This window comes from Lolium rigidum, chromosome 7 (genome assembly GCF_022539505.1).
Source record: "Lolium rigidum isolate FL_2022 chromosome 7, APGP_CSIRO_Lrig_0.1, whole genome shotgun sequence".
Taxonomy (NCBI): domain Eukaryota; kingdom Viridiplantae; phylum Streptophyta; class Magnoliopsida; order Poales; family Poaceae; genus Lolium; species Lolium rigidum.
This window is the reverse complement of record NC_061514.1, coordinates 1829555-1842244: the sequence shown is the minus strand read 5'-3', so window position 1 is coordinate 1842244 and position 12690 is coordinate 1829555. Positions and strand designations below refer to the sequence as shown.

Genomic DNA, 12690 nt, shown 5'->3' with positions numbered 1-12690 from the left:
AACTGCTCCCCTCTGAAACCACTGTTTCACCTTCTGAAGACCATTCCAAAATTGAGAGCCTCTGGATTCGGACATTCTCACCTTCTGACTATTTTTCATTATTGAAAGCGCGGGATTTTTAGAAGTTTGCTTCGTGGACATCTTGAGCACTAACTTGTCAGCAACATAAGGATTGTAAATTGTTTCAGATTTTCAGAGAGGCTAGAATTCTCCGAAATGAATAGACAATGTCGGCGATACCAGGTGCAGCACAAGATTTAGTACTACTATACAATTATCGCGCGTTGCCGGCCCCCCGAATGCGCCCAACATGTCTTGTGCTGTGCCCGGGCTGTCATTCTCCCCCTCGAACGGTTCTTTCATTCATTCCCCCAACCACCCGCCGAATGGAACTCTATATAAGCCTTGATCGCGAGGGACTAATCAGTCCATCGATCACGTCCATCACACACACACAGCTATTTGAAGAGGTGCAGCAAAGCTTACGCCATGGCGGTCAGCTCGAGGACGGAGACCTGTGTGCTAGCGGTGCTCGTGGGGCTCTGCATTGCCGCGCGGACAGCGGTGGTGGCCGGCGGCATTATCGAGGACGGGCTAGAGCTGGACTGGGGCCACGGGAACGTTACGAAGGACGGCCAGGTGATCTCGCTGTACCTCGACCGGGACTCCGGCGGCTCCGGCCTCCGGTCCAGGGACACGTACCTGTACGCGCGCACCGACCTGCAGATCAAGCTCGTCCCCAACAACTCCGCCGGCACAGTCACCACCTTCTTCGTAAGCCTAACTTGCTATTCTAGACTTTCTTACGTCGATCGATCGGGTGAATGCGCAATATTTCTTGTTCCTGCCGAGTGCTGACGAACGTGTATGCATGCAGTTCCTGTCGGAGGGGCCATGGGAGATACACGACGAGATCGACCTGGAGTTCCTGGGCAACGTGAGCGGGCAGCCCTACACGCTCCACACCAACATCTTCGCCAACGGCACCGGCCAGAAGGAGGAGCAGTTCCGCCTCTGGTTCGACCCCGCCACCGACTTCCATACCTACTCCATCGTCTGGACACCCAAGCACATCCTGTACGTAGTTCATCGATCAGTCGGCGACCAAATCCCCAACATATATGTCTCGCGATTGAACTAACAATTGAGGTGAATTGCAGCGTGCTGGTGGACGGCACGCCGATCCGGGAGTTCAGGAACCACGCGAAGAAGGGCGTGGCGTACCCGTACCCGTCGTCGCAGCGGATGCGGCTGTTCGGGAGCCTGTGGAACGCTGACGACTGGGCCACGCAGGGCGGCCGCGTCAAGACGGACTGGTCGGCGGCGCCGTTCCTCGCGCAGTACCGCAACTTCAAGGCGACCACGTCGTCGCCGGACGGGTACGGCTACTACGACGACAAGGAGTTGGATGGGACGGCCAAGAAGAAGATGGAGCTGGTGCGTGAGGAATACATGATCTACAACTACTGCACGGACACGAAGAGGTTCCCCAACGGCGTGGCACCGGAGTGCTCCATGAAATAGAAATCCAGTTAATCGCCTTCGGGTGCACTTTCAGTGCAGACAGCAGAGTCGGTCGATTTACACCTGCATCGATCGGCAGAGCGGAGATCAGCACCTGCAGGGAGAAGCAGAGAACATATCTAGTACTACGTGCTGTTTGAGTGCTACTTGATTCCAAGAACATCTAGGCCGTTCAGCAGATTTGAATGGACAGGATCGTGGTGGTTGGTCTCCTTCTGTAACATTTTCAATCCACACCCTGAACTTTCATATCTCTTGAGAATGAGGTCATCGGTGCTGCAGTCAGCCGTCTCCTTGGCTCGACCATGGATGTATCTTTGTTTGTTTACCCCTGGCGAGTGCTGTACTGGTTGACCCCATGATTGGAACCTTGACTAGATGACGTATATCTTAGACAGGAACTTTCACCGCAGAGAACCCTAGCGCCCCAACTCCCCGCCCAGCTCCCCGCCGCCACCCACCCCGCCTCCCCCCTGCCGCCGCCGGAGGGCGCCGCCGGGCAAAGCCCGCGCGGCGCCGGCGGCGGCAGGGCGTCCTCTCCTCGCGCCCCCCCCCCCCTAGCTGGAGGTTTCCCGCGGGGATCTCGCCCGGCGGCTGCGCGCGGTGTGCCGGCGGCGCTCCTCCCTGCTTGGCGCCGTGGTGTTTGTCCCCGTGCCAGCGACGGGTTGCTCGGCTCCCCCCGTCTCAGTCCCCTATCCCCTCCGTGCTATGCTCCCGTGCTGCACCGGAGACCTTCCCGCGGCGGCTGCTCGCATCGGCGCCGGCCGCTGCTGTGCCGCTCGTCCCTGGGCTCTCCTCGTCTCCGTCGCGGCGCTCTGTGGTGCTCGGCCGCTGGGCGTCGTCACTCTGTTCCGGCTCTCCTCGCGTGAGGGCCGGCCCCCTGGCTCCGGCGCGCGGGCTGCTCCGATCGGCTTGGTGCGGCCGGCATGGCCCTCCAGGCCTCGGCCCCTGCCCGCTCCCCTGCTCGTCCCACGTTGTTCCGGTGGTTCGGCCATCGATCCCGGCCACGGGCGCGCGGCTCGCCCCCCTGCGGTGGTGTTGTGTGTTGCGGTCTCTGCCCCGAGCTTTGGTGAGCTACTGCTCTTCCTCCGGTGTGGTTCGGGCTAAGGCTCTACGACGGCGGCGCTCTCTTTGCGTCGATATCCTTGGTGAAGGCGTCGCTCTGGAACCACACTGCTCGTGCATTGCCGCCTCGCGGGGTTGTAGGTTTCCCCCTCCCCGCGCCCGTGTCGCGGTCTCCTCTCCGGCGCCCGTGTTGCCCACCCTTCCTCCCCTGTGTGCAGTGCCCGTGTCACTGCCCCTCCAAGTTGGCCTCTGCTACTCCCCACTATTCGTTTCTGTAGTACCCCTGCGAGGTTTCCCCTCGATCCTCTGCTTCGACTTCCTCCAACCGATTGTTGCTTCCTTCCAATGCCGGGTTAGCAAGTTCCGATTCGTCCTTTTGGATGTCCTTGTTCTGAGGCAGTGTCCTTCCTCCTCCGAGGCTTCCTCCCCCCGGAGGGCGAGTGAAGGTGTCTTCTCGGGCTGGATCCTTTTTGGCCGAATCCCCTTGCCCTCCTGCTTATGTCTTCCCTTCTTCAGGGCTTCCTCCCCCTGCAGAGCGAGTGGAAGTGTTCGTCTTGAGCGGCAACCACATAGTCAGGCTCGACTGACTTGATGCGGTCGGTTCATCATGCTCAGCGGAGTTTTTCGTGCCCGGTGGTGTCAACTAGGTGGCTCTCTCTGTCTGAAGCCGGGTTAACGAGTTCTTGGCTCCTCTCCTTGGTGGTCTTGTTCCCACGCAGCTCGCCTCCCTCCTCCAGGGCTTCCTCCCCCTTGTGGGCGAGTGGAGGGTGCTCGCATGCGCAACCCCTATGGTCTCGGACCTTCTCGTTCTCTTTCGGTGGTCCTCCCTCCTTTCGGGCTTCCTTCCCCTAAAGGGCGAGCGGAGTTCCTCTGCAAGAGCGGCAACCATATAGCCACAGGCGGTTGGCTTGATGAAGACTAGAGGCTGCGAGCTTCCTCCCTGTCTGCACTCATCCGGCGAGCTTGGATCCATGGTGGCGCACCTCAATGGAGTTCTTGTTGGCTTGTTTCTATGGTGGAGTAGTTCTTCGCGCTAACTTGTACCTCTTTTCCTCATGTTTGTTCTCTACTCCTATGTAAACCCCCGTGTATTCCTATCTGTTGTAAGAACATGAGCCTGCCAGGCTACTTTCGACGGAATGCAATAAATGGTGGGGAATTTTCCCCCCCATCACCCTCGAAAAAAAAACCGTATATCTTAGACCCGCTTGTTATTATTACTCGAAGAGACCAAACAGCCGGTCTATATATACAAGGTAGAAGAGGTACATGGGGACGATGAGAGAGAGATACAAGCATCACATGGCTCTAGTGGCCAAGGTCATCGCACACTCTCCGCGGCGCGGAGCTCAAGGTGGATGGTCTTTCGTCGAATAGAAGGTCATTGCGACTCTTCCATATGGCCCAAAGAGTCGTCCCAACACCCATATGCCAAGTAGCATCGGCCACGGGGAGAGGGGGACGGAGGACCCAAATGGAGAACCGCCCGACTGGGATTGGGACATCCAGCCGGGACCAAACATCCGCAGCCAAGTGGCAATCAAAGAACAAGTACCTATCCGAATCCACAGCTGGGCACGTGGCGCAAATATCAGATTGGGAGGTGCACACTACTTGGTGGCCCGCACCAATCTTGCTAGACCTAGACCAGCTAGAAAATTTCAGTACACGAACAGAAGAGAAGTAGCTAGCAAGATAGTGGATGTAGGACAAAACGAATGAATATATAGATTCTTATTGTGCATCAAATGAGAGAACATAGAAACTAAGAGGTTAGCTGCTCCATGAAATTAGCTTCGATTTGGGGGCGATTTGAACACACGGATACAAGAAATAGCAAGACAACGGATGGAAGAGACAAAACAAATGAATAGATTCTAGTTATGGTACTAGTGTGAGAGCTGAGAAGGTCAGCTGCTACACGAACCTAGCTTCGATTTGGGGATATTTGAATCTCATGTGCCACAAAAAGAGAGATTAGAAAGACAGGATCGTGAGTCAAAAAATGTTGGGACTACTTTCCTTATTTCCCTTCAGAGGGGAACGGTCGGAGTGTGGAACCACAAGCAATGAGTTGAATGGAGGGTTAATTGATGGATTGTCACGGAAATAGTGGTCTCAAATGACTGGTTGATTGAGAGCACTGGTAGATTTTGTGAACGAATCAGCGGAACCAAATACGATATTGCGTTGCAAAGGGGAAAGAAGATGAAACTTGCTAGCTAGCCGTGTTGCGTTGCTGCCCGTTATGTTGGGCTACTAAAAATTCCAAAGATGTATGACATTCATGTATACATCAAGTCTACCAGACGAAGCCGGTAATACAAACATCATTACTAAGAGTGAAAATCGGTCGACAATAGACTCTAACTGCTCGTCAACATTGTACATATACCCACTGGCGTCTGTTGGAAAACATGTGTCACTAGTTTTTGGTAGGAGCTAACGATGGCCAATTCTCTTATTTGTCACCGCTGTCAATCGTGACGCCCACAAATAGTCCACTGTCACCGAATTTTTCAGCCCTACATGTCGGACCACGAAGAATCAACCAAGGCTGTAGTTTTATTTTCAGCGGTGGGCGTCACGGATACCACTTGACGATGTACTAGTGACGATTTTGTGTGTGTCTATCACTGGTATGGGTTACCACCTGTCACTGGTATGGGTTACCACCAGCGACCTTCGGTTTTACGCCACATGTGTTGTTGCGGCAATAAGCCTTTTCCCAGTAGTGAGCTCCCGGGCTGCAGTTGTGGACTTGTGGATAAGCCTTTTCTCATTAGTTTCTCCAACGGATTTAGCGTCGGCGTCAATATTTCACTCGCGTCATCTGCAGTCAGCGATCGTTGCAGCTCTTGAGGTCTGGGCACCTTTTAAGCAGAGTGTCTTGCTTGTTTTTCTGTTTATTTGTTGCTCTCTTTTCTTGTAAGTTGATCTCCTCAGCACCTACTATGTAATCTGTGAGATGTGGCTTTTGGCTTCGATATTTCAAAGCTCGACTCATTTTGAGCCCAATGTCTAAAAAAGTACGTAAATTTATTTTTCGGTCCAAGATTTAGAAGGGTCATATATATTGAAATAATTATCAAACCAATAATCTGTTTCAACCTGTGTATTGATTTCGATGATATCTTTAAAATGACACTAAAGAATGTTTGTTTCGATAAATCTTGAAACATGAATTTAGAAATACAATGAAACATCATGATGGATTTTGGAACCAAATGAATCAATAATAAAAAAAGTAGATGTTTCCATTATCATTTGAACTAAAAATTTGATGTTCTTATGAAAAAATCATCAATTCATTTTGTGGTTTGACCTCTAAGGAAATTGCAAATTATGTTTTAACTATGATGAACAAAGTTTGAAACAAAGTGAAACAAACTGTTTCAATCAAAAATCACCAGGTGTCATAAAGTTTTTCTAAGTTTCACCAAGTTTTAAAAGTATATTTTCAATATTGTCAAAATATATTCAATAATATAGTTGAAGCTCTCTTCACTAGAAACCCAAATATCCAAACGGTTCACATATTAAAGTTCTGGTTCAAAAGCTACATAAGTTTAAAATTTTAGAACTAGTGTGGGAGAGAGAAGTGTGTCGCACAGTATATTACATCAGTATGGAGTGGAGAGAAATGGCTCAAAAGTTACCTTTGTGCATGGACTTTTACATGTACACATGGAACATAAGCACTTATGTTGGGAAATGCGTATAGAAAATAAAAAATTCCAACACATAACTAAGATCATATGCTGAGAGAGGAGGTAACGAATCATACCATCCTAGATTGATCTAGCAGAAGTTGCTAATGGCGAGGTTAATGAAGACGCAAAGTCGATCCCCGCAACTACACTCGTCTAGTCCCGAGGAGATGTATTATCTCACGAACAAGTGTTGCACGTGCAACACCACCACGGTATCCATAAGTACGAGATCACATCAAAGTGTGGTCAAGCACACCACCGAAGTGAGAGCGTGTCGATGAAGATCAGGCAGCGCTTCCGTGATCCCGACTAGATTAGATCTAGACCGATGTAGAACTCAGGCAACACTCTGTGAAGAAGGGGAAGTAGATCTCCGCGGCGGTCCTCTGATGATTTCGGCTAGGGCGGCGGCAAGAGGAGGGGTGACGCGGTGGTGGTGGAGGTGGCCAGTGGCGCGCTAGGTCGGCAACACGACGAATAGGGTTTAGGAGAGGGGGACGGTCGGCTTGGCCTTGTCGGCCCCTCTCCTCCCCTTTAACTAGGAGGCCAGCCGGCCTTGCCCCCTCTCCAAATCGACTTGGGAGGGAGTTAGAGTCTGGATGGATTACCCCCAAACCAACCTAGGGGGGAGTTGGAATCAAAACAGACTCCTCCCCCCACCCCTCTTAATCCGAGTCAATGGAGGAGAGTCTAAGCTTCCCCTTCCCATTATGTGCCGACCATGGTGGGGACCATGCGGACAAGGCCCATGGTGCCCCTTCGGGCCTTCCCCTTCTGGGCCCTTCCGACCTTCTGAAATATTCCAGCCCCTTCCGACCTTCTGAGATATTTCAGCCCCTTCCGAAATAAATCTAGATCATTATGAAACCTTCCATATATGGCCGAGAAGCCATTCTGTATCACCTCGAATATCCTCCGGACTATTCCAAGATTCTCCGAACAAATTTCGAAACCTTCTTGATCTTCATTCTCACTCACATTCTAAATGTTGCTATATGAGCGTCATCACACACCGAAGTGCTATAACCAACGCAAACACCAGGTGATCAAATTTCAAATTCGTTAGGTCCGAATCTTCCGGCATTTTTTATGCTTAGGTCTTCACTGATTGAGTAGCCAGCCCATATAATGCAAACTTGTTTAGTATACATCTTCCAAGAATTTAATGGGCATCACTGAGTTCGATGCGCTCGATATGGCCCCATGTGGGCATTGACCCTCACCCTGGTGCGTATGCCATGGCCAGCTTTAGTGCTCCACACTTCACTCGCCATGGCCGGCTTTAGTGCTCCACACTTCACTCGCTCTCACGCACTCGGGGAAAGAAGCCATGGCATTGTCTAGAGCGTGGATCCTATCTGCCCTATCGGCTCTTGCGCTCATGTTCGCCGCCGGCACGTCTCCGGTGGCCGGTGGTCGAATGGCAGACAAACTGGAGATACTGTGGGGCCAGACGCGGCTGCTCAACGACAGGAACGGTGACCAGACCATCGGGCTGACGATGGACAAGGCCATGGGGTCGGCCTTCGGGTCCAAGACCTCGTACCTCTTCGCCAGGATCGACATCTCCATCAAGCTCGTCCCCAAGAACTCCGCCGGCACCGTCACCACCATATACGTAAGTGACACTGACACACCATACCCTGTCGTCTGTCATGCGCGCGCATGCATGCTCGACTGCTCGAGTTCCTGTAGTAATGCGCCCTGTGGTGTTGTTGTTGCATGCAGTTGATCTCCCAGAAGGACTGGAAGAAGCATGACGAGATCGACCTGGAGTTCCTGGGCAACGCCACCGGCCAGCCCTACACCCTGCACACGAACATCTTCGCCGCCGGCGAGGGGGGCAGGGAGGTGCAGTTCCGGCTCTGGTTCGACCCCACCGTCGCCTTCCACACCTACTCCATCTTCTGGAACAAAGACCAGATCCTGTAATTAAGCCTCCTTCGATCATTTCAACTTCCACGCATGTCACGTTGCTGAAATCACTGGGGCTGTTTCTGCAGGATCCTGGTGGACGGCATACCGATCCGGCAGTTCAAGAACCACTGGGAGGACGGGGTGCCGTTCCCGGTGTACCAGCCGATGCGGCTCTTCGGGTGCCTGTGGGACGCCGACGACTGGGCGACGCAGGGCGGCCGGATCAAGACCGACTGGTCGCAGGCGCCGTTCGTGGCATACTTTGCCAACTACTCTGCCTCCGGGTGCACGCCGAGCGCCGGCGGCTCGTGGACTTGCGGCCAGGACCCTTCAGTCTCCGGCTCCGGCAGCAGCGGTAGGGGCGACTGGGTGACCCCGGGGCAGAGAAAAGGGCTGAACGACGATATGAAGCAGCAGAAGCTGATGAAGAAGATGCAGAGCAAGTACATGATCTACGATTACTGCACTGATCATAAGAGGTTCCCCAATGGCTTCCCAAAGGAGTGTGGCCTGGCTTAGGAATTGTAGGAGGATCGATAGATGGGATTCTAATGATGGGGCTGGGTGTGAGCTAAAAGAACATTTTTTTTTCTGTTGCTTATTTTTTTGTCATTCTTATATTCTTTCTGGTGAGCAAAAACTGAGCAAACATTTCCCGTAATACATACGGTGAGACAGAGATTGATTATACAATTCTATAGTCAGTAAGGCTGACAGCAGGGGAGTGATGTTTTGGCACATGGGAGCATATGCTCCTTTTATTTTGAAATATATGTTAGACACATTTTAAAATGTCAAAAAAATTGAAACAAAAATTTCGCACGTACATCTTCATGTGCTACGCACTCACAAAGTCGTTTCATGAAAAATCGACATGTCATGTGGCATGTGTAAAAAAGACAAAATTTGGTGCTGAAACAAAGACTTGTCACAAGATAAATTTTCTCTTTTTCGCTTAGACTACAAAAAATATAAATTTTTCGTGAAACTTGACGAATATACATATATTATGGAGATGTACATGTAAATTTTTTTTGTCAAATTTTTTTAACACTTGGAAATATGTTTTTATGGTAGAGGGATCATACGCACTCGGGAGCCGAATTGAGTTTCTGTGACAGCAGCTGCTGCGGTGCTCATGTACTATGTTTGACATTTTAAGCATGAAGCAGAACAAGCTGACAGCAGCTGCTGCGGTGCTCATGTACTATGCGGAGTACTCCCTCCGTTCGGATATAATCGACGCGGTGTCAAGTCTAGCTAGTGGAGAATGTATGCATCGCCGCGTGTTGATTAAACAAGAACGTTGGTAGTAGAAATTAGTAAACTAAATTGCACCGAGATCTGCATCCATGGAAGTAAAGATGCCGCTAGCTAGCTAGTGCGGTCGATACTTCCGAGATAAATGTGATAAACTGTCATGCTAGCTTCATTGTGAGAGCAAGTATAATAGAGTTCAGTCAGCTGACTATAAGACATTAAATAATATATTTTAGATGAGTTGGAGGAGAGAGAAGAGGAGAGAGAAAGGAGGTGGGCTACTAAGCAATAACCAGCTCTTGCACGTGCTCCTAGGCACCTTGTGAGAGTGAAATGTGAGCCATATATTAGGAAAGTACTACATTCTTATAGCCAACTATTGTACATGTTAGCTATATGATGACTACAAATGATATGGCATCTTGTTATAGCCAACAGTTTGGCTATACTATTGGAATTGCTCTGACCGCTTTCAAACATTTCATCAAACCAGTCGAAAGAAAACATTTCGTCAAACGAGTAATCGCCACGCCACAGGTTTTCCGGTACGCCGTATCTGCCAGCACCGTAGAAAACTCACCTTGGAAGTTGGGACTTGGGAGTGACCAAAACTGCTGTTTTTTTCTTGTTTCATTCCGGCTCAACGTACGGCGGTACGAGCCGATGTTTTCGTCTCAAAAGATTGCATTGGCTCTGCTTGAGTGTTGACCCGAGCTGTGCAGCCGGTGGAGAGGGGCCACTAAGACTGCTCATAGTGGGGGTAACATAGGTGGTAACATCACACATTTCAAGGCATTTTGGTGACATGACATATCAATAAATGAAGAAAGAGAGTGAAGTGGTAACTAGCTATGTTACCATAACATCACACATCTCAAAGCAATATGAGTCTACAACATAATTAATAACACATTACATGACACCACATCTAAGTTACTACTATCCACTATGGAGGTAGTAACTTAGACTAGTAACATGACATATGTTACTAGTCTAAGTTACTCCCCACTATGAGCAGCCTAAGAGCATCTCCAGTCGTGTCCCCCAAAGCGTGCCCTAAAACCGAATTGAGCGTTTGGAGGACGTGTTTTGTCCGTGCCGTGTTTGGGGGACGTCGCTCCCCAGCCGCGTCCCCCAAACGCCGCTCCCAAACATTTTTTAAAGCTTTTTTAACAAACAATTATTTATTAAATATAACATAGGAATAAATATGTTTGCAGAGATAGTTTTCAAATTAAAATACAACAAACAATAAAACAAATAAACAAATGTAATAAATAGGACTAGATCAAGGTGCCGCGGCATTTCCTTTGATCCTCCACAAATGCTCAACAAGATCAGCTTGAAGTTGATCATGAACATTGCTGTCAGGGATCTCTGCGTGCATGACGAGGAAATCGGCAAAATCTGCAGGCAACTCATGATCAACCTCCACAAGAGGGCCCTCACACTCATAGGGACCAACATGTGTCCTGGCATGATTCTTGCGGTCATCCTCGATGATGTCGTGGTATCGTCACGGCATATGCCATAGGGTGGCTAATCGAAGGGGCTCCTGAGAGATCTCACGGCGGTATCCGGAAGCGGGTATGGGCACGAGCGACACGGCGACGTACCCAGGTTCGAGGCCCTCCGGTGGAGGTAACACCTCTACTCCTGCTATGAGTGTATATGGTAATCACACGGTACAATGGTGCTCCTAGAGGCTGTGTCCAGCTTGCCTGGGAGGCTAAGGGAGACGAAGGTCTCTCTCACGGGGCAGCGGCCTCGTAGGTAGGTGAAAGCAATAAGTGATCGATCGTCCACTGCACGAGAGGGGGTAGTGCGGCTTATATAGGCACCGGCACTTTACATATAAGACCCTATAGTCTACTAGCCGGCTTGGCCGGCTTCGGCTCCGCTCCTTCCCGAGGCGGTGACGTCGGGAGCCGTTGAGGCGTCATGGCTCTGTCCCATCCGGCTGCCTTGGTCAGCGGTATGGAGAGGAAGCGTCCACTGTCGCCGTCGGCCACGCGCAGCTGTACGTGCGGCGCGTCGTAAGCCATGATGGCACTGTCCGGCGCGTGGCACTATTGCTCCACGGTGCCCCGCGCTTTACGGAAGATGAAGTCGGCGTGGACTTTGGGAACCCGGATCACCAACCCGGTTCCTTCCGGTGCAAGACTCGCCGGCCTCGAGTCGGTCGAGGTACGGACCCCCGGTCGGATATGGCTTGTAGAAGCCGGCCCGGCTACGGCATTGGCGGCCGTGGCCGGGCCGACTAGGACCTAGAGCCGGCCGGCTTCGGACCAGCCGGCCACGGCGCCGGCCCGGCTGCTCCTCGGCCGGCCTTTGCGCGAGCCGGCCGGTGGCCAGCCGGGCCGCTGCTGCGTCCATTGCCCTACCCGGGGTCTTCCCTCCGACATTGGCCCCCGAGGCTGGCAAGGTCCTGCGTTTAGAAGGACCTAGGCAGGTTTTCTCGGCTTCTTGAATATATTTGACGGCACTTGGAGGGGCCGGCCGAGAATTTTCATTCAGCCGGCTGCGCCCTCATCCGGCTCGTTCTGCCAGGCTGCTCCCCGGCCGGCCGCTTTTTACACTTGTATAGTTTTCGCTTTCTTGCAAGATTTGATGGCGCCTCCGCCTTGCTGATGAATTTTGGTTCGAATGGAACTTTTTGTCCGGCTCCGGCTTGCTGCGCGCCGGGGTCTCCGCCGCCTCGGGTCCTGCGCCCGACTTGACCGGTACGACGCACGGCACGGCGGTCGGTTCGTACGGTCACATCAATGTCCCTCCGGATCCGGTGCGGTAGTGGGCGACGTGGTGTGGCCGTTTCCGATAACCGTAGTGGACGTGGCAGGAGTTACGGCGCAGTAAATCCGGGGACGTGGCCCACGACTGCCACTTGGAGGCCAACCGCCCGCGGCAGGAGGCTATAAATGCCGTGGGGGAGGCATCGAGGCGGCCACTTGCCATCTTCTTCCTCCTCGCGCTCCTGCTTCCATCGCTCTCCGTGCGCACTGATGGCGTGTATTTCACACGTTCGTTGGGCAACCCCAAGAGGAAGGTATGATGAGCACAGCAGCAAGTTTTCCCTCAGAAAGAAACCAAGGTTTATCGAACCAGGAGGAGCCAAGAAGCACGTTGAAGGTTGATGGCGGCGGGATGTAGTGCGGCGCAACACCGGAGATTCCGGCGCCAACGTGGAACCTGCACAACACAACCAAACTAC

General features: G+C 51.8%; 2 protein-coding genes across 2 annotated transcripts; both read left to right on the top strand.

Annotated features, from left to right (window-relative positions):
• Positions 1–489: 489 nt before the first annotated feature.
• Positions 490–1524, top strand: LOC124679185 (xyloglucan endotransglucosylase/hydrolase protein 24-like). Its single transcript, XM_047214989.1, has 3 exons — positions 490–774; positions 878–1077; positions 1161–1524. The coding sequence occupies exons 1-3, from the start codon at positions 490–492 to the stop codon at positions 1522–1524; spliced, it is 849 nt and encodes a 282-aa protein (XP_047070945.1).
• Positions 1525–7632: 6108 nt separating this feature from the next.
• LOC124669134 (probable xyloglucan endotransglucosylase/hydrolase protein 25) lies at positions 7633–8738 on the top strand. Its single transcript, XM_047205820.1, has 3 exons — positions 7633–7920; positions 8031–8230; positions 8306–8738. The coding sequence occupies exons 1-3, from the start codon at positions 7633–7635 to the stop codon at positions 8736–8738; spliced, it is 921 nt and encodes a 306-aa protein (XP_047061776.1).
• Positions 8739–12690: the final 3952 nt, after the last annotated feature.

Excerpts from the sequence above, each read along its gene's own strand:
- LOC124679185 (XM_047214989.1), top strand. The coding sequence starts at position 490 with ATGGCGGTCAGCTCGAGGACGGAGACCTGTGTGCTAGCGGTGCTCGTG. Across the intron at positions 775-877 it reads GCACAGTCACCACCTTCTTC|TTCCTGTCGGAGGGGCCATG; the intron begins GTAAGCCTAACT and ends GTATGCATGCAG. Across the intron at positions 1,078-1,160 it reads TGGACACCCAAGCACATCCT|CGTGCTGGTGGACGGCACGC; the intron begins GTACGTAGTTCA and ends GGTGAATTGCAG.
- LOC124669134 (XM_047205820.1), top strand. The coding sequence starts at position 7,633 with ATGGCATTGTCTAGAGCGTGGATCCTATCTGCCCTATCGGCTCTTGCG. Across the intron at positions 7,921-8,030 it reads GCACCGTCACCACCATATAC|TTGATCTCCCAGAAGGACTG; the intron begins GTAAGTGACACT and ends TGTTGCATGCAG. Across the intron at positions 8,231-8,305 it reads TGGAACAAAGACCAGATCCT|GATCCTGGTGGACGGCATAC; the intron begins GTAATTAAGCCT and ends CTGTTTCTGCAG.